Consider the following 20,810-nt stretch of genomic DNA (forward strand, 5'->3'; position numbering starts at 1 on the left):
CCTCTCCCACAATACCGGAACTCGAAGGCACCCAACAAAGCTGATATGCAGCAGATGCCGGACAGACAAAAGGAAATGCCTCTCTACACAGCGCAGGATTAAAACGTGGAATTCCCTGTCTGAGGATGCAGCAATGGCCACAGTGGTTTTTAACAGGGATTAGAGGGGTCTGCAACCTGCGGCTCTCCAGATGTTCCTGGACTACAATTCCCATCAGCTCCTGCCAGCATGGCCAATTGGCTGATGGGAATTGTAGTCCATGAACATCTGGAGAGCCGCAGGTTGCAGACCCCTGGATTAGACAGATTAATGGAGAAGAGGTCAGTCAGGGACTCCTGGTGGAGAACGAAGGGAATCCCCACACCTAGAGGCTGCAAATGCCTCAATCCCTGTCCCAGGAGGCAGCATCAGGGGATAGCCTCGGCCTCTGTGCCCTGGAGCTGGTCCTCCAGAATAACTGGTGGGCCACTGGACTACTTTGGCCACTGCTCTGACCAGCTCCCTTTCTGTCCTTAAATGAAGCAAATAACAAAGATAAGTAAAATGTGAAAATCCATCTGTGTCACAAATCAAGCCACGCCCCCGGCCACAGTTCTACTTGAGGGAGGAAGCCAACCCCCCCCCCCCCCAAGGGTGCCTAGCAGGTCTTCCAGGCCAAAGGTGCTATCAATGGACAAAGAGGCTCTTTTGGTTCATGACTGGGATGTCTGTGACTTTTTACATTCGTTTAAACATTAAAACATAAAATTACTAACCCTGTGGATAATGATACTATTAGTTTTTCAATATATACTCTGAATCTTCTTGAATTGGCTGTATTCGGGCCAAAATCATAGTGAAACATGCAATCAGGAAGTTATTGTATTCAACATATACTATGGAATTCAAACACACAGTTTAATCCAAACTGCAGTCCCTTTCAACCATGTCTGGAAAATAAGCGAAAGCCGCTTCATGCCTACTGATGTGTTGTTCTTACAGTTTCATTCCCTGGTCACGCACACGGACGTTGTTTTCCTGCAGATGCGCAATTTCCAGAACCCGGCATCTACACGAACAGGAAATAGCTACCACTTCCCTTCCAGAGGCACTGAGCTGTCTGCCCGTGGCCAAATTAAACTAGCTCTTTATTACACAACTTAGTGTTTTGTTTTTTAAAGCCTGCATACCTTTTTCAGGCCTCCGAGCATTTCGTACATCTCTTTCCCCAGCTGACCAAATAAAACAGCCCAATGTCAAATTCTCCACTTGTGAAAAATGTACCATCTGGCTACTATTGGTACAGAAGCAATCCTCTGCTTCTGCTAGAACCAGCGCTTGGCAGCAGTACCCCCTTTGTGGGCAAGGCGCTTGAATGAGTGGTGACAAGACTCTGGCCCTTTCCGCACAAACCTTTTAAAACATTTTGAGGCAGGAAATAACACATTTCCTCCATGGAGTTTTGCGTATGTTTTTTACCCTTTACGCCCTGGAAACAAGCCCAGCAATAAAATTGTTAAAAGTTAAAATATACTAAAGCTAAACTAAATTAAACGCCAATAATAGCTAGAAGATAGTAGGTTTAAAAGTTTTAAAAAGACTCAAGTAACACAGAGCCCAAATGAGTGCAACTGGCATGTCGCCAGCCTTAAGCAAGAATGATAAAACAATTTTAGATTACAAGGAAGTGCTAGTAGATAAAAAAACGAGTCAGGTAAAAGAACTTTTAAAAACTTATCGTAAAAATGCGGAGGAGCTCATCAGGGAGCGACCACACGGAACGGTCAGCCGGAACCGGAACATCACATTTTATTTCCAACCTCAAAACATTTGAATGGATTCCATTTTAAAATGATTCTTTGGTTTTAAACATTTTCAAAATGTCTTCACTCACTCTGCAACCTATTCACTACGCTTTTCATGCTTCTGTGCTATCCCCAAATGTTCTCCTCAGCGTCATTTTGTCACGTTGCTGAGTTCACTGTTCCCCCTTGCCTGTTTATTTTCATAATTTCTGGGTTTTTTTAATGGGGGGGGGTTTAAAATCTTTGACGCTTTGATTGTATGAGCTATAGAGAATCACAGAAAGAAGCACTGAAACATTGATTTCAACAAATCGAATACCTCAAAAATACCTCAAAAAAGGGCGGGAAACTAATGAGTGTGGACAAATATTGTGGTAAAGGGGGGGGGATGAAAATGTTTTACAAGAACTTTAGGTGATTTGTGCAGGAAGGGTTATTTTGAAGAGAAGTTTGGATTTATACCCCTCCTTTCTCTCCTAGAAGACTCAAGCAGCTTACAAACTCTTTTCCCTCCCTCTCCCCACAACAGGTACCTTGTGAGGCAGGTGGGGCTGAGAGAGCTCGGAGAGAACTGTGACAACCCCAAGGTCACCCAGCAGGAATGTGGGAGTGTGGAAACAAATTCGGTTTGGCAGACGAGTCCACCTGCTTTTAACCACTACACCTCGTTGGCTTTCTTGGATGAGATTCCCTGGATCCAGATATTTTCCCCCTCGTGATTCCCTGCCTTCATGGTTGGAGTCTCACAGATGCGACTTTTTTTTTATTTAATGCACATTTTATTTTGTTTCCATCACACTCAAAAGACTTTTTAAAGTGCTTGTTCTAAACAATATATAAAGATCTTATATTTGCACTATTTAAATTATCCATGCGCCCTCTCACAAAAATATACAAAGCCAACATAATTAAAACATTTAACGTTTCAGATTCTACGGGACCTAAAAGAAAGCCAGGGCTAACTAGAAGCTGGCTGATTGGATTGAGAGAAATAAAACTACTTTGAGAGAAAAAAACTGAGGCAGAAGTATTTGGAAATAACCAAGATTTTCCCCATCAACCCACCCAAAGAGAGAAGAATAATTGCAATCAGGTCAGCATTCGTCAGCTTCCCATGCATTGATTTTATAAAGTTATGTTTTCCCTCAATTATAGTTCATCCCTTTTACATAGAAAGTTATAGGAACACCTGAGAGTTAAATAAAAAGGAAACTATACAGCAGCATTGGTACTGTTCGCGTTTGGGTGGGCAACAGTCCTTTGATCGCACCCGTTGACAAAAGAGGTTGGGGTGCAGGCAGCCCCTTTAATGCTGTTTTCTCACTGCGACTTCCCCCGTTTGACTCCCCACAAAGGTGTCCAGCAAGTACTGTGAACGAGGTTTGTTAATCAGATTTAGGTCTCAATTTAATACCCCAACCTGGGCACAGCAAGCGCCCGGTGTCTTTACAAAGAACTCTGGAGCCTTAGTGGTGAATCTGCAGTGATAACGATTCCCTCCAAGTGTGCCTAAGCCATTTGTCCTTCAAATACTTGAATGCACTGATAATAACCTTTAATAATACTTATTATTCTCCGTGTTGCTAATTTTTTTTTAATGGCAAGATCCTCTTGCAGTAGTTTACCACCAAACTGGCAGGAAACGGCAGCACTGGGGAGGGGACGCAGCCTAGAATGCAATCAACACACTTCTTAGGTTTGAGTCAGTGCCTTCCAAGACACACAACAGGAAAACGCTGGCAGTTATTGCTTCAACGAGATGCAGGAGATTCTCAGACACACCAGAAGACAAAATGCAAAACAGCTGAGGTCTTGGGAGGGCAGGACTCAAAAGGATCTGACCCCTCCACGGGCAGAGAAAAATGCTCCACAGTGCCCTGCTCCAGCTGGCTTGATAGCAGCCCCGCACAGACTTGGAGGGGGCGAGGACGCGTAGGAAATGGTTCAGGACACGGTGACCTTGTGCACAGTCAACATTTTCCCTCCTACAGGTGTTATTTCATGTAAAAAAAAAACCTGGTGCCTGAGCCATGAAAGGAGTGGGGAGGAGATGCTACATTGGACTTTAGCAGAACAAAGAGAAAAGAAACTAAAGGTACAATGAAAGGTGGAAGCCAAGCAATCTCTGCTCTGCTGGAACAGAAGGGAGTCAGAGCTGCAGCCTGCAACTCTGTCCCTGGAGGCAGCTCAGTATTGGTTCCCGTACCAGTCACTGTGACTTTGCTGCAACAGATCTGTGACCACGAGGGCCATGTCACAGTTATGTTTCTGCAGCAGCCGGAGGTTGAGCTGACGGTCACAGAAGCCCATCTCGCTCAGGGTGGCCAGGAAGGCCGTCATCTGTTCCTCGGTGATCACAGGAAGAGCCTGGAGGGTGAACAGAACATCCCATTAAAAGAGGAAACCGCCACTCTGCGTGTACATGCACAAGAACGAACACATGTTTATCGCCTGGGATTCTTTGCAAAACATCCTGAAGTTCTGCAGACTTTAACCCCTTTCGGAGGATGCCGTGCGAATGGCAAAATCAGCACACTGGAGATTTAGACCCGTGGGTTGGAGGCTTATGCGTAAGATCCTACCAACCCCCCACCCCCAGCCAAACACCTTATATCAGGGGTCTGCAACCTGCGGCTCTCCAGATGTCCCTGGACTACAATTCCCAATTCCAATTGGAGCAGGAGCAGCAGTGGCGTAGGAGGTTAAGAGCTCATGTATCTAATCTGGAGGAACCGGGTTTGATTCCCAGCTCTGCCGCCTGAGCTGTGGAGGCTTATCTGGGGAATTCAGATTAGCCTGTGCACTCCCACACACGCCAGCTGGGTGACCTTGGGCTAGTCACAGCTCTTCTGAGCTCTCTCAGTCCCACCCACCTCACAGGGTGCTTGTTGTGAGGGGGAAGGGCAACGAGATTGTCAGCCCCTTTGAGTCTCCTGCAGGAGAGAAAGGGGAGATTTAAATCCAAACTCTTCTTCTTCTTCTTCAATTGGCCATGCTGACAGGGGGCTGATGGGATTTGTAGTCCAGGAGCATCTGGAGAGCCGCAGGTTGCAGACCTCTGCCTTATATCATTCAGCACATGGGATTCTACGTAGCTGGGAGCAAGTGCCTACAGAGGAGGTGGCTACCGGTGACACAAGCAAGGAAGCCAAGCTGCACGCTGCAGAGGGAGGCCAATGTGACCAGGTGGACAAACGCCTCGACTCTAAGCACGGCCCTCAGTCCAGCCCCGAGTACGAGCCACACTCCACCCCACATGGAATTCAAACAGGAAGAAGAAGAAGAAGAAGAGTTTGGATTTATATCCCCCCTTTCTCTCCTGCAGGAGACTCAAAGGGGCTGACAATCTCCTTGCCCTTCCCCCCTCACAACAAACACCCTGTGAGGTAGGTGGGGCTTAGAGAGCTCCGAGAAGCTGTGACTAGCCCAAGGTCACCCAGCTGGCGTGTGTGGGAGTGTGCAGGCTAATCTGATTCCCCAGATAAGCCTCCACAGCCCAGGCGGCAGAGCTGGGAATCAAACCCGGTTCCTCCAGATTAGATACACGAGTTCTTAACCTCCTACGCCACTGCTGCTCCAGAAAGGAGACTTTTCTGTGGTGCCCAATGTCCCATTCCAGCTCACAGCCCCCTCCAGTGCCCTTCACTGTCATTGTTAAGTTTGCCTTTGAGGCCACAAGTCTCCCATCCAAGTACTAACCTGGCCCGACCCTGCTTAGCTTCCGAGATCAGACGAGATCGGGCGTGTTCAGGGTGGTATGGCCGTAGGCAAGGGGCCACAAGTCAATTAAGTGCATGATGGCGCACCCTACACCACACCGGCCCTTCCAGGGTGTTCTCGCAGAAGCACAGAACAGATGCCCCACCCCCCACCCCAGCAACTGCATACCTGCTCAATGGAGGGCAGTCCAGCAAACAGGGCCTTGTAGGCTGAAGCGGCCACCGATAAGGCCCCTTTCATCAAGCCCCCGGCGAGGCTCTTTCCTTGGTTGGATCTGAAAAGTTGGTAGAATTGAAAAAAAACAACATGAGAGAGAAGCAACCAGAAGAGATTCTCCTTGACAGAGCATACAAGTAGCACAGATGTTTGGATCAATTCCTTCAGAAAAGAATTTACTAAAACAGATTGTGTCTCCCAGACTTCTGCATTTCCTGTGCCCGCCACGAAGACAAAATGCACACGAGGAAAGCAAGACCCTGAAACTTGAACCACTGGTGAAGAAATGCGGCTGCCTCCCTCCAAGGCAGACCTGCAGCATCTACTCCACATGGCACAAGGCATTCCTACCAGCTCTGCTTCCTGAAGATGCCAAGAATGGCCCCTGGGATCCTGTGCAAGCAAAGAATACTCTCTATTCTTCCCCGAAAATCAGACCTACCCTGAAAATAAGCCTTATCATGATTTTTGGAGGCTTAAAATATAAGCTCTACTCCAAAAATAAGCCCTACCAGTAGTTACAGACCAGGATGGTGTGATCCAGCAGGGGGCTCCCTGCCAATGAGGATGCAGCTGGCATCACACCTGATGGGGGAAGCACCGGGGCTGCCAAGAGCCAGCCTTAATGAACTGTGAAGGTACCATATTTCCCCTAAAATAAGCCCTAATGCAGGGGTCTGCAACCTGCGGCTCCGGAGCCACATGCGGCTCTTTCAGCCTTATACTGTGGCTCCGCGTGGCCTGGAGGTCGGAGGGTAGTGTGGGCGTGTCCCTCCAGAGCAGCACTGGAAGGAACGGTGAGTGGAGGGACCGAACCAGAGGCAGCTCCGTGTGGAGCCGCCTCTCCGGCTCGGTAGATCTTCGGGGCAGGGGAAAACGGGTCCCAATGGCTCTTTGGGTGGCAAAGGTTGCCAACCCCTGCCCTAATGCATCCTTTGGTGCAAAAATTAATATAAGACCCTGTCTTATTTTCGGGGAAACACGGTAGTGGGCCATGGCCCTTTTCCAGATGTGTTGTGCCAACTCAGGACACTGGAGCTGAGCAGATGCTGATAGACTAGCTCTCCTAATTTTTGGATAAGTTTTTCCTTATTTTAGTTCTCTGAACTCAAGACACTGCACTTATTTGCGGTCTGGTCATTAGCTTAATGAGAGGAGGGGAGTAGGGGCATGGAAGGCCCACTCCTAACCACTGAAAATCCAACTTGGTCCTCTCAGTCCCAAGACTTCAACAGACATTTCCAGGCTTGTCTTTGCAATCTTAAGTACTTAAGAACCCCTCCCCGTCCAGACACGCACACGCACAAAAGACCCAGTGAATATATACACTCCTTCCATGAATATATACACATCTGTTCTCATGGTGCTGAATTCCATGCTATGCACACAGCCTAACTTTCACAACTGCAAGACGACGTGGAAGCTCTTGAAAAAAGCAGACGGAAGTGGGGAGGGATCCCCTTAGGATGAAAATTGACCCTGCTTCTTAGTGATAATCTCTAAGACAGGTTAAACGCAACCCCAGGTGGATGTGGGTTCTATTACCTGGAGAATTCTAAGACTGTTGATGTGCTGGTAACAATTCCTGCCGGTGGGACCCTGGAAACGACTCCTAGAGGAGGAGAAAAAAGGACCACTGGAAGGAAGAGCAGAGGGAACCAAGCAGAGGCCACTCAAAAGGTCCTGTGGATTGATCTAACTCAGGGGGCTGCAACCTGTGGCTCTCCGGATGTCCATGGACTACAATTCCCATCAGCCCCTGCCAGCATGGCCAATTGTAGTCCGTGGACAGCTGGAGAGCCACAGGTTGCAGCCCCCTGATCTAACTGAATCCGTACAGTTCATTTTCTTAGTTTGACCCAGGCCACACTTTTTTGTAAATCACCCGCCTGGAGACTCTGGATCAACTCTAGAATGCTAACGAACAAGTAGCTAATGCTAATGCTAGAATGCGAAGGAATAAACCTGTCGTGCAATACCTTCTCTCACTTGGTCTGGAGCTGATGAACGGGCTTCTTGTGATCTTGTTTCCTGAGGACTGTCACCTTGGGAAAGGTCTACAGACCTATTTTTTTGAAAAAAGCAGACCTTTAAAAAAAGAAAACCACAGCAGAACAAAACAACATCCGTTCCCCCGTCTGTGCAAGTTTTAAGAGCAGAACTGGGGAGATGCACACTATATTTGAGGACACGTTTACATCACACAATTGGCTGCTGTGCTGCAACTCGGGAGCCTATGACTGTGCTTCAAGCAAATGTGATATTTCGGGGAGTTTTTCAGGAGGCCTAATTTGTCAAAAGTTCTGCAGCCAAGATTCCCCGCCTCTGGAAGCTTCTTATCACTATGACAGGGGTCTGCAACCTGCGGCTCTCCAGATGTTCATGGACTACAATTCCCATCAGCCTCTGCCAGAATGGCCAATTGGCCTTGCTGGCAGAGGCTGATGGGAATTGTAGTCCACGAACATCAGGAGAGCCGCAGGTTGCAGACCCCTGCACTATGAGGACAAAGAGGGCTCAGAGTTCAGTTCTGTGCTTGGGCCCACATGGTACCTTACTGGCTGGGGCCCCATGATCTGAGGGGTCAGTGGCACGGCATCCAGGACCTGCGATGTGGTCAGGATATCATTGATGCTGTGAGCCGAGGGTTGGGTCTCTCCTCCGGGACCTGCTGGGCCCTCAGCTCCTTTCTCCAAGCTTGGCTGCGAGAGAGCAGAGCTGTACATGGACTCGCCCAGAGGGCGGCTGGTGTCAAAGCATTCTGGGAGGATGACCACGTAATCCTCAGAGGAAGTGGAAGACACCTGGCTACGAACTTCATCCTGCCCGTCGTTGTCGGCCTCTCTGTCACTTGATTCCTCACCGTCTGGCACCAGGAGTTTCTCTAACAGAACACAGAGTACATTATGTTACCCCCTCAAAAAAAAAAAAAAAAGAGGAAGGCAGGGCCATCTGTCAGTCTCCCTTTCATGGGAGAGTCCCGTCCACAGCCATCCTGTCCAATTCCTCTGGAACCAAGTAGGATTCCCCGCCCCACAACTGCAAGTCCTCTTAAACAGCTGGAAGGACCACAAAAGGCACCCCTTGAAATTCCTGACTGCCTATCCCAAAACTCCCCAAATCTACATCCGTGACTCAAGCAACAGGCCACAAACAAGCAGGGAAGAACAAGGCAAGAGATCTCTGCAGGGCTCTGCTCCGACCTCTGCCTCTCCTGCCCGCCCTTCTTCTTGGCACCTCTTCCAGTCTGAATTTCCCTGGCTCAGCAAGGCTCTTCTGGGGGCACAGAAACCAATGGCGGCCACTTCTTACCAAACTCAAGCTCTTTGGCCTCTTCAGCGCCCTGATTCGAGGACTCTGATTCCTGCAGTGTGGAAGTAGAACTGATATTGATCCTAATGGGATCCTCAGTCTTCGGGCTATAGTGAGTGGTATCCTGTAGCTCCTGTTGGAAAGCTGAAACAAAAGCAAACGCCCCCGCCCCGAGGAACAGGTCAGAACCCCAATGGTCGCCCTCCTTCTGGACACACCAGCTTGAGGCCCACGTACGGAGAGTACAGCTCAGCGTAGCCCACCGAGTGCCACAGAACGCGGCCCCTGGGACCAGCACTGCCACAGTCAGGGATCCTGCACTATGAAGAATCTGTGTTTTAAAACTGCCTCCTCCTCTCCGTCGCAAGTGCCCTGCCTACAGAGAAAAACAAGTGGGTGCTCCATCCCGCTAGATTTTCAACGGGACGGGGAAAACTTACTGTGCAAAGATTTTCTCTTTTGTGGGGGCCTGTGGTCAGGTGCGGCATCCAAGGTCAGAGAACGAATGACCGTCTCACACACAAACTGCGTCCCACTCATATCTTCCTCTCCTTCTTCCTGGTTGGCTGGGTATTCGGTCTTTCCTTTCACTTCCTGGGAATCTATGGGATGAGAAGTTTCAGTCCACATTTACTGGTCAGATGGGCATGAGACACAGCCCCGTTCCTGGAGGTCTGATCCTCCCGCTTCCTCTTGTCATGACGGGGTTGCCAACTGGGAATCCTACTAGGGTCAGCCCCTACCAGCATGGCCAATTGGCCATGCTGGTAGGGGCTGATAGGAATTGTAGTTCCTGAACATCTGGAGAGCCGCAGGTTCCCTACCCCTGAACTAGGGTCTATGCCCGTGGTGGCGAACCTATGGCACTGCAGATGTTCACGGACTACAATTCCCATCAGCCCATGCCAGCATGGCTGATGGGAATTGTAGTCCATGAACATCTGCAGGTTCGCCACCACTGGTCTATGCCAATGTGCTGCAGGCAGAACATGAGGTGTAGTCAACCAGTCCAGAGTCAGGGCAAAGGCATAGTTGTTACTTGTCCAGAGTCAAGGCAGGCAGCAAGCAAAGGCATTGTCAAGGCGGGTCAGGGTCAGGGCAGGCAGCAGGCGAACAGGAGGTCAAGGCAGTCCAAAGTCAAGGCACAGGCAGGAGATCAGGCAGGCAGCCTGAGAGCCGGAGTTCAGATCAGGAATATGGAGCTCCCCAGGAAGTACACTCGTTGCACCCAGGCAGAGCCAAGCCCAAGGCAGGGTTTATATAGGACAGGGGTCTGCAACCTGCACCTCTCCAGATGTTCATGGACTACAATTCCCATCAGCCCCACCAATTGACCATGCTGATGGGATTTGTAGTCCATAAACATCTGGAGAGCGGCAGGTTGCCGACCCCTGATATAGAAGGTCCTGGCTAACGAGGCTGGGATCCTGCAAGAGCTCCATCCTCCACGAATGCAGAAGCCCCATCTGGCAGCAATGCGAAACGCACTTCTCCTTTGACTCTGCAGCCTCTGCCTCCTTACTCGACTCTTCAGAAATTCCTGAAACTCTCCCAGCTGAGTGGCATCAGGCTCTGCCTGAGCTGGCAAGGAAGAGACTTGGAACTGTAGCTCTGCTGCCTGCATCTCCTCCACGAGGAGCCAGCTCTGAATGTCTCAGTCTCTTCCGCGCTCCACGCGCCGAGGTCCTCCGTGTCCAGGTCCAGGGCACAGAAGGGCTGGCTCACGGCATAGCAATCTACCTGTTGCCGCAGCAACCCACCTGCTTCCAGATGGCAGCTTCGCGCATGCCCAAGATCCCACCACTTGCTGGGCTGGGGGTAGCTGCACCCACAGGGCTGTTGCGAGGGACCTGCTCCAGCTCTTGCACAATGTTGATGTCCAACAGCTCAAAGGAGAGCAAGTCCTGCGGGGAAAAAAACCCAAAGTCACGACAGCAAGTTCAGGGGCGGGGAGGGAAGTTCAACAGCCAGCCTCGCTTTCTCTTACTTAGGGTGCCCATCTTATGCAGCGAAATCCCCCTGCACCCGTGAGCCAGGCAGACCCCTGACGTTTTACCTGTGCTGTGAGGAGGTCAACAGATGGAATGTAAAACTCTCTCTAGCAGGTGCGATGCTCTTCATCTGCGGCGAGGAGCAGAAAGAGTTGGCCAACACTTCCTGGATGGCAGCCTGGGGATCTTCTGCTTTTGGGCTCCGGAGAGTTTCCTGTCGAAATCAGGGGAAAGGGGCACAGTCAAGCAGGCCGACAGAACACCCTGCCGGTCACCAGTCCCGTCGCGGCTGAACTGCGGGAAGCACGAACCAGTTCATTAGAATGTGCTGGCGGGATACAGGCTGCCATCTGCATCTTTTTGTTCGATGAGCGACTGAGAAAAAGCCTAGCACAGGGGTCTGCCAACCTGCAGCTCTCCAGATGTTCACGGTCTACAAATCCCATCAGCCCCTGCCAGCATGGGCTGATGGGGATTTGTAGTCCGCAAAAATCCTGGAAAATGCGCAGGTTGCAGACCCCTGGTCTAGCAGAAACACACGGCTACAGAGAACATCATGTCCATCTTGGGGAGTCTGAGTGGGAGAACAGGATGTCCGCGGCTACAGACCAAAACCACACAGCAGAACCAAAGGAAGATACCCTGCTCACGGGAACATACAGAAGAGGAGGCCATAAAATATTGGCTGCATATACATTTCCTGATGGGATCCAATAGCTGCATTCCCTCTCTGTTATCAGATCACTTTATTTCCAGAATGGTATACTTTGATCTTTAGAAAGGGTGAAGCTATTGGTTTCCCCGCTGGAATCACTCCTTATGCTCTAAAGGTGGAAGCCTTCAGACTAGTTAAGAATAGGCTCTTGGATCTTCGATTTTCATAATTTGCGACTCTCTTGCTGCCAAGTAGCTTGTTCTCCGACTACATTATTAATCCCATGCGAGCGAGGAAGTATGGCAGCGCCTTCGTCTGCTGATTAATCCCACCCAGAGGAGAGCCTTGGCTACTGCAAGATGTAATGTGCTGCCATCGAAAGCTCTGCTGGAGGGAAGATTTACTGCAAATGGAGCGTTCTAAAAGGGTTTGTTCGTGGCGGTATGATTCACGGTTGAAACACTTGACCATTCTCTGTTTCTATGCCCTAAATAATACAATAAGATCACGCATGACATACATGAATTCCATTGTCTTGCAATGTTCTCAGTGGCATGAGGGGTATAAGATACCCAATCTCCTGAACAGCTCTGATGTGCTCTTTTGTGCTTGAAAACTGTTGCAAATTTTATACTGGAAATTGAGTAATTTTTAACTGTATTTCTTAACCTTGTTTGTTTTTTAAAATTTTGTCCTGTTTTATATATGCCAATAAAGGCTTGTGTTGTTGTGTTACACACAGAAGGAAGCGCTTTCTTTTACATACGCCTTTAACCCTGCACCCCCCTCTTTCCCCACATATGCACATGGTCTCATGTATCTTTAACGTGTTTCTGCCTTCTCTCCCCAGAAGGACAGCCCTCGTAGCCTCTGGTCTCAGGCACATACAGAACGCATCTTCCCTGCCCCAAAATACAAGTGTCAGTGCTATGTTGCATCTGCACAACTAGCAGCCCTGACACTCAATATCGCGAGGAATCAGGAGAACACGGCTGCATCTCTTCCTCATGCAGAAAGCCAGCAGCGTGTTGGAGGAAAACGAGGCAGCCCTGCACTCAACAGGCACTGCTCCGGGTAGGTTGTGGGGCCGTGCCAAATCACAATTCCATGAGGCTCTCTCTCTCTACCACAGCCCCATCTCAGCACAGCCTGACGTCACTTTGCACTGATTAAAAGAAGCTTAGAAATATATATCCCTTCAAGAAACACCATGTATTTCCATTTTTTTTTAAAAGCGGGTTAAAGGAAAAAAATGGTCAAGCTGGGGCAGGTGCCAAAGGAACTTTAGCTGACAAAAGCGCCCTTGGCCCAGTGCCGCAGGGCTTGTAAGACTGAGAGTTGTTCCACCGGGCTTTTGGCCACTGAGGGTGTCCCCTCCCCTCCTACCTCAGGTGGTCATTAGTGCATCTATGGGACCCTCCATTCCCCTCTCTAGGGGTGGGTTTTTAAATCCGTTGGATGCTATCTATATGTATGTATGCTGCCTTTTTTAACTGGGTTTAGCTATTTCAAACATAGAACGTTTTATATTTATATTTATTTTTTCTGATTGTGCTCTTTTTGTTTGTTATGTTGTTTCTGCTGTACACCGCCCAGAGCCCTTCCAGGGGGGGAGGGTATATAAGAAATTCAATTATAAAGTAAAATGAATAAAAAGAGTTTTAAACTTAACAAAGTGTAAGTCACGGGGTCCTGTGACCTGCACATCTTCTAGAATGTTCATGGATTACAAATCCCATCAGCCCCTGCCAGCATGGCCAAGTGGGCGCTATCTATGATATCTTGTATGCTGCATTTTTAACTGGGGTTAGCTATTTTAATGTATAAAGCTGTTTTATATTTATATTTTTCTGATGTCGTTACTCTTTTTGTTTGTTGTGTGTTGTTTCTGCTGTACATACCTGCAGAGCCCTTGGGGGTGGGGGGGGGGGGGGGGGGTATGAAATTCAATTATAAATAAAATAAATAAAAAGAGTTTTAGGAAATTAACGAAGTGTAGAAGTCGGGAGTCTCGCGACCTGCGGCTCTCCAGATGTTCATGGACTACAAATCCCATCAGCCCAATTGGCCATGCTGGCAGGAGCTGATGGGATTTGAGGTCCATGAACATCTGGAGAGCTTCCCACACCCCTGGTGCTAAGTATTAGCTTGAGCCGGTCAGGGGGCTACGAGGGGAAGAAGAGGCTTTAAAAAACAGAAGGAGGATGGGGGGGGGGGTTGCGACGATGGCAAACCTCAGGTCCCCTCGGGTCCAGGCCAGCCTCACTCACTTTCTCATAAAGGGGTCTCTGCCCCTTCTGGCTGAAGCAACACATCTGCTTGCCGCTCTCCAGGCAGTCGGGGCTGGAGGAGTCCACCACAATGCTGCACCAGACCCGGGGTGAACACAACTCCCCTCTGTGCGACAGCAGCCGAGGTGAGGCGTGTACGTTCCTTCCGCCCGGGGGGCCACAAGCTCCACGGGCCACAATCCCCACTTGCCCTGGCTGCAGGAGAGGCACCATCACGTCCCTCTTCTCGGAGGACTTCCAGCGTAGAAGTTCCCCCACATGAATTTCAGCTGAAGGGTAGAGAAGCAGCACAGAGGCGATCCTTTATTTTTTTTTTTCTCAGAGGGAGGGAGGGAGGGAGGGAGGGGTCCTGTCACTGTCCTCATCTGGACTGCCACCTAGCCACTGGGGCCTCCAAGACAGAACAATCCTCATCCAGATCTGAGCCTCTGCTGTACCACCAGAACAGACCTTTGAAGGGATTAAATGACAAGAAGGAAATCCGAGGCGGTCACCTCTCCCCTCCCTGTTCAGAGTCCCCTGGAGCAGGCGGTGGGACCGCCAAAGCAGAGGACACAGTTCACGAGACTTCTCTGGGGTGCCGCGTTTCCCCAAAAATAAGACAGGATCTTATAATAATTTTTGCTCCAAAAGATGTGTAAGGGTTTATTTTCAGGGGATGTCTTATGTCCCCATGATTTTGTGCCCCACCTGACCAGATCAGCCACACCTGAGTGGACAAACTAGAGACTTATTTTTTTGGAGTAGAGCTTCTATTTCAAGCATCCTCCAAAAATCTCAAAATATCATGCTAGCGCTTATTTACCGGGGTAGGTCTTATTTTTGAAGAAACAGGGTAGCCAGCGGTAAAGTAGTTCAATAAAAAGTTCAGTCCAGTCCAGTCCACATTCACATGTCTTGTAGGGTGGGGCAGAAGGAGAGAAGGAAAATATCTGGAAGACCTGTCTGATCCACATGCTAACACACACACATAAGAATGAGCTGCCATGGATGGGATACTATTTTCTGAAACTAATCTTTCCACTTCACTTGTAATTGAGCAGATAGGAGCAGTTAGACTGAGGGCGTTTCTCTCGTGCTGAACAGCCTGGCCAATGACCCACAAGAATTCTTGGCTGGGTGGCTGAGAACCAGAGCTGAGTTCCGATCCAAGAAAAGCAAAGTTGTTTTACGGGTGACCTTTAGGTGGCTAAATAATACCATAAAAGGCACCAGGGTATATCTCCAAAACATCAACAGTAGAAATAAAAGGCTACTGTTAAGCAGGTGTTCTTTTCTTCAAGAGTGAAGAAGGCCGTGGCGTATCTGGACTGGAGGGGGTGGAGAAACGGCAGAAATATCTGAGCTCCAGCACGAACGCACGCACGCACGCACCCCGCCCACACAAATTAAGCATTGGGAGGCACCTTGGTGTCCGAATTCCATTCCACGCTACCCATGTTCCTCATGCGCCAATGTTTGATGAAGGCTGTTCTGGGCTGAAGGTGGGTTCCATCTGGCAAGTTTTCGTCCACAAAGGTGGCACTTAGTGTGGGGACAACGACAGGACAGCCCTGGAGGGGTCTGCAAAGCAAAGGGTGATGCTCAACTCGAGTTCAGAGTCAGGAAGCTAATGTCACGCCAACTGAACACTGGAAATCTCAGTTTAACAAGAACCTCAGCACTGGGGTACTGTGTGGTTTCCGGGCTGTATGGCCGTGTTCTAGCAGCATTCTCTCCTGACATTGTGCCTGCATCTGTGGCTGGCATCTTCAGATTCAGATCCTCTGAAGATGCCAGCCACAGATGCAGGTGAAATGTCAGGAGAGAATGCTGCTAGAACACTGCCATACAGCCCGGAAACCACACAGCACCCCAGTGATTCCGGCCATGAAAGCCTTCGACAATACATTGAACCTCAGCTCTGTTTGGCTATCACAGCTCCCCTGGGGACTGAACCCTGGGAAATAGACTGACAAAAGGACTTGACCCTTGAACAGGGGATCCTCAGGACCCCGGAAAAAAAGATGGTTCCCAGGGTGGCAGTAACAGGACAGAATGGATCCTAAAAAGGATGAGAAAGGGACACCTGACCAGGAGCTACCCATGTATCCTTTAGAGCAGGGGTCTGCAATCTGCGGCTCTCCAGATGTTCATGGACTGCAAATCCCATCAGGCCATGCTGGCAGGGGCTGATGGGAATTGTAGTCCATGAACACCTGGAGACCCGCAGGTTGCAGACCCCTGCTTTAGAGATACTTAAGAACCAGTCAAAATCCAAAAGGGGGGAGGGCTACGCAGTCTCCAGGTTGCTTACCGAAGTGCATTGGGTTGTAGGCTCTCAGATCTGGCAGCTGTCAAACCAACACCGTCCAGAGCATGGACAGAGTTCCACAGATGAATCTTGCGGTGCAACTTCAGCTGCTTCTTCAGTTCCCGCACCTCTGCTTTCCGCTGCTTCTTCTCTGCTCGCAGACGCTGCTTCTCTGCCTTCTGGAAGCGCTTGTCCATCTGTTTCTGGAGCCTTCACGGATCCCCCCCAACCACCACCAAAAAGGCAATTAGTTTCACTTTAGAGAAGCTCTGCAAAGCTGGGATTGAGCTGCCACCAGCAACAAGATCACACCAGAAGAGGCACAGGAGGCGTCAAGAGTTCAGGACCAGAAGGAAGAGGACATCAGGACTGGGGTTTTTTTTCCTGCAGGTGGGGCTCAACAGCACCCCCACAGATCCTTTGGAGATCCGAATAGAAACCTGGCAGATTCCAAAAGGAAACTGCACCCAGTTGGGAAAGGTACCAAGAGAACTCCAGCTGCTGTGTCTCAAGCTCCTCGCCAGCAATCCAGGAAGGGAGTCCTGGCGCGTTAGGAAGAAAGAGCTGGAGCCTGTGAGGAGATAGCCGGCCCGGGGGCAGGCTGCTTGAGGGCTTTGGGCTGAGCCTGACTGAGTTTCAGCCTCTGCCTGCCAGCCTCTCGTGCACCACCACAAAATCTCCAGCAGTTGCAAACAGAGGATGAAGCAAAGGTGACAACTGCTCACCTGAGCTGCTCCAGGGTGGTAAGGCGGGGGGAGAACTGCCCGAGGTTGTAGGTCTCTGAGAGGCACAAGACAGGCCTCCGCAGCTTCAGAAGCAAGTGGTTGGGATCGTGGGCGTATAGACCAGTCTCACATGACTCGCAGATGCTGTAGGATGGACACACGCTAAGAGAGTGAGAGAGAGGGCCTGTTGTTACGGAACAGCATTGTCACCCGGCAGCAAATCAGTTAATCACGCCAAGAGACAGAAAGGGCAGGAACAGGTAAAACAAGATAAAAATACTTTTAGTGGTGGTCTTAAATGCACTTGGTTAGAAGTGTTTATTTCTGCTACACTATTGGCTACAAAGCCTCACACCTTCCTCTTTTAAACAGGAATGTCCCCCAAACTAAAAATGCAAGGGCAGAAGAAACAAGTAGAACTACCTGGACTGTTAAGGCATTTGCAATCTTGATCCTCTTTGATCTGAGATTGCAAATGCCTTAACAGACCAGGTGCTCGGGAGCAACAGCCGCAGAAGGCCATTGCTTTCGCATCCTGCATGTGAGCTCCCAAAGGCACCTGGTGGGCCACTGCGAGTAGCAGAGAGCTGGACTAGATGGACTCTGGTCTGATCCAGCTGGCTTATTCTTATGTTCTTCTTATGTTCTTATAGGTCTGTACCCCTCCATCCACACCTGTTTCAAACTTCTGTAATCCTCCTAAGTAATTCTGTATGGGTCAGTGGATGTCTCCTATGGTACGCTTTGGCCCACACTGCATCCACCTCGAGTCCAAATCGGAAACACAGGAAACACGCAAATCCTACCTGCATTGGTAGCGAACACCCACAATGGGTGCCTGGCAGTTGCTGCAGGGGAGGAGCCAGTCAAAGGGGTTGCCAGGTGGCGGGGGGCTCTCAGGAGAGTGCCGGGTGGAGCTGCTCAGGGAGCTGGGGGGCCGGCTGGAAAGGAGGAGCTTCTCACTCAGCTTCTGCTCAAGAGTCTCGACGGTCTCTTGCACCACTTGCTCCCGGAACTGGAAGGGAAGAGCAAGCAAGGGGGGGGGGGTTGGCACCCAGAGCAAGGTCGCTTCTGCCTTTTTGCCAAAGGCACTTTCTCCAATGGCATATGTAGGTAGAAATCTAGAGCAGGGGTCTGCAACCTGCGCCTCTCCAGATGTTCATGGACTACAATTCCCATCAGCCCCTGCCAGCATGGCCAATTATTTATTTATTTATTTATTTATTTATTTATTTAATTAAACTTATAGGCCGCCTTATCCCCGAAGGGCTCAAGGCGGCTCACAACATGGCTGTTAAACAAACAGCAAGGCAACAACATAAAACACTAAAATCATTTAAAACCTAAACAGCAATTGGGAACTGTAGTCCATGAACATCTGGAGAGCCACAGGTTGCAGACCCCTGATCTAGAGGAAGGAAACTGTCTCCCAACAACACAAGGTGGGCTCACACACACAGCGCAAGACCCTCTCAGGAGGAGGGATGGGAGGAGGATCACCCCTGATGAGAAAGTTTTGTATCTGCAGACGGCTTCAAAGCAGATCGTAACCAACAGGGGCTGGATTCTACCACCGTTTCTATCAAATCCCCCTCCCCCATCTGCAAGACTGGCCCCAGGCGGTCTTCACGGTCTTCACAATCTCCGTGTGCATCACAGGGCTTTTATCCTGTTTGCACTTTGGGGTGGTTCGGTGTCCAATTTCAGCTTGGATGCGAAGAAAGCGACCTGCAAAAGCCTGCTCTGAAAACCTCCGAGGCTCCTCCGGCACAAAGGACTGAAAGTGCAAACAGGAAAATCTCAAGGAACCAGGTTCTCACCTTTTCCAAGTAGCTTGTGAACCACTGGGGAGCTTCCTGGCTGGGATGGTCCTCGCTCTGGGAAGAGTCAATAAAAAAAATGCAGCTGCACAGATTAGCACACATACAAGCTCTTTGGACCCATTCATCACCAACTCAAGAGGCCAAGCAAACACACTTAAATGCCTTGCTATCTCGGCCACATTGTTTTCCCCATTAAAAATGTGAGAGGACTTCCTGCTAGGAATGGCCCAAGAGGCCAACAAAAGCCACAGGGGTTCTCTCGGGCAGAACAGCGGAGGAGGCCGGCATTTTTCACTGGCCACGCCCTAAGCTCCTTCACTGGAACAGAGAGACATTCTTTCAGTTTTATGTATTACCTCTGGATTACAAACTCTGAGGCTCAAAATTATTTCTCAATTAAAGCACCCAGCAAAAATAAAGATAAACTATCAAAATGTTTTGTCGAAGGCTTTTACGGCTGGATTCAACAGGTTCTGGTGTGTTTTCCGGGCTGTGGGCCGTGGTCTGGTGGATCTTGTTCCCAACGTTTCACCTGCATCTGTGGCTGGCATCTTCAGAGGTGAAGACAGATGCAGGTGGAAAGTTAGGAACAAGATCCACCAGACCACGGCCACACAGTCCGGAAAACACGCCAGAACCTATCGATATGTTGTCGCTCCTTGTTAACACAACCGATATCTAGGATAAATTTGGTGGTGTGGAACTTCCAACACACATTTAAAACAGTAGCTCAATATCCACACTGTGGTACGCAATGACAAAATCCCAGCTTGGTTAGGTGAAATTAATGGATGATAGGCGGCCATTTCCTACTCTGCCGAAACAATCATGAGCGCCTCTCTGCTATTTTAGTTGGAACAACCCCCCTAGGTTACGTTGGCAAGAACGCATCATACTGAAGAAGGAAATGAAAAACGCAGTTTACGTGCAATGCGTTCTTGCCAACATAACCTATTATGAATGGATTACAATTTCTACCATCTATGTATGGATTATAACAAGAAATTCTTTGCACTATGGGACTATTGATTCAGTGAAGGCTACATCGGATATAAATAGGGTTGTATGAACTTGGAATTTGGTTCCTTAATACATGTAACATGTAGTCCTGTTTCTTTAATGAAATGTGAATTGTACTTGTCTTATTCTTACACATCTCACCCAACTAAGATCCTGGGACCTGCATTTCCAGTTGAAAAGGGTTTTCAGTGACTCCCCCTAGGTCCTGTCTTTCCTAAGCAGAAATCCCACTCTTCTAATATTCTATTTTTAAGAACCCTTTTAGACAAATGAGGAAGGTGTTAACTCTCTTATCCAAAGTGCATATTTTTAAAGCAAAGCTTGGTACAGGTGAAAGGCATCTGGCTACAAAAACCAACTAGTATCTTAAACTAACACTGCTTATTCCAGTATGAGCTTTCATGAAGTAGAACTCCCTTCTGCAAATACAATAATTGCCTCTGCTTCACAAAAGCTGACACCGGAATAAGTGTTGTCAGTCTTTAAGATGCCACTGGACTTCTCTTTTGTTTTGCTACGACAGACTAACATGGATACCCCACCGGAGTTATCTGAAGGAAACACATTTTGATCCTACCTGGGTCTTTTCAGAAGCTATTTCTAGGTCTCTGTCTGGCCTCAAGGTTCGAGCAAGCATGCAGCTGGGGGAGAGCAGTTTCCTCCCATCCTCAGGAATAGGTGGCACCTCAGATTTCTCAGGGACTTGACACGAAGACATGCCCGGGGGAACTCTTAATTCATAAACATTCATCTGCAGCTGGCGTCCTTGTTTTGCAGCAATCTAAAGAAACAGCTTGCTGAGAAAGCGCTTGCTGCAAAGAGAATTTCCCACACGCTTTTGCTCTCTCTCCCTGTCTCAAGAGCCACGTTCAAAACTTTTTATGCAGGACACTCCCTAACACTGAATCAGACCGTTTCACCTAACTGCTGCAGGTGGAATGTCAACCCCTCAAGAAGCAAGGCGGGCGTGCTGAAGAAGG

General features: G+C 49.2%; 1 protein-coding gene across 1 annotated transcript in view; it reads right to left on the reverse strand.

The window, feature by feature from the left end:
* Positions 1 to 2,540: 2,540 nt before the first annotated feature.
* The window catches only part of LOC125444949 (next to BRCA1 gene 1 protein-like), a 35,533-nt gene continuing 17,263 nt past the window's right edge, over positions 2,541 to 20,810 (reverse strand). The window contains 20 exon segments of the mRNA XM_048517724.1: positions 2,541 to 4,151; positions 5,673 to 5,778; positions 7,266 to 7,332; positions 7,700 to 7,785; positions 8,274 to 8,604; positions 9,033 to 9,176; positions 9,473 to 9,634; positions 10,861 to 10,936; positions 11,089 to 11,139; positions 11,142 to 11,237; positions 13,949 to 14,089; positions 14,092 to 14,139; positions 14,141 to 14,215; positions 14,218 to 14,238; positions 15,376 to 15,532; positions 16,266 to 16,472; positions 16,988 to 17,149; positions 17,794 to 18,002; positions 18,808 to 18,864; positions 20,408 to 20,611. Of these exon segments, the coding sequence (XP_048373681.1) occupies positions 3,972 to 4,151; positions 5,673 to 5,778; positions 7,266 to 7,332; positions 7,700 to 7,785; positions 8,274 to 8,604; positions 9,033 to 9,176; positions 9,473 to 9,634; positions 10,861 to 10,936; positions 11,089 to 11,139; positions 11,142 to 11,237; positions 13,949 to 14,089; positions 14,092 to 14,139; positions 14,141 to 14,215; positions 14,218 to 14,238; positions 15,376 to 15,532; positions 16,266 to 16,472; positions 16,988 to 17,149; positions 17,794 to 18,002; positions 18,808 to 18,864; positions 20,408 to 20,611 (2,580 nt within the window). The 3' untranslated portion in view covers positions 2,541 to 3,971.

This window comes from Sphaerodactylus townsendi, linkage group LG15 (genome assembly GCF_021028975.2).
Source record: "Sphaerodactylus townsendi isolate TG3544 linkage group LG15, MPM_Stown_v2.3, whole genome shotgun sequence".
NCBI lineage: Eukaryota > Metazoa > Chordata > Lepidosauria > Squamata > Sphaerodactylidae > Sphaerodactylus > Sphaerodactylus townsendi.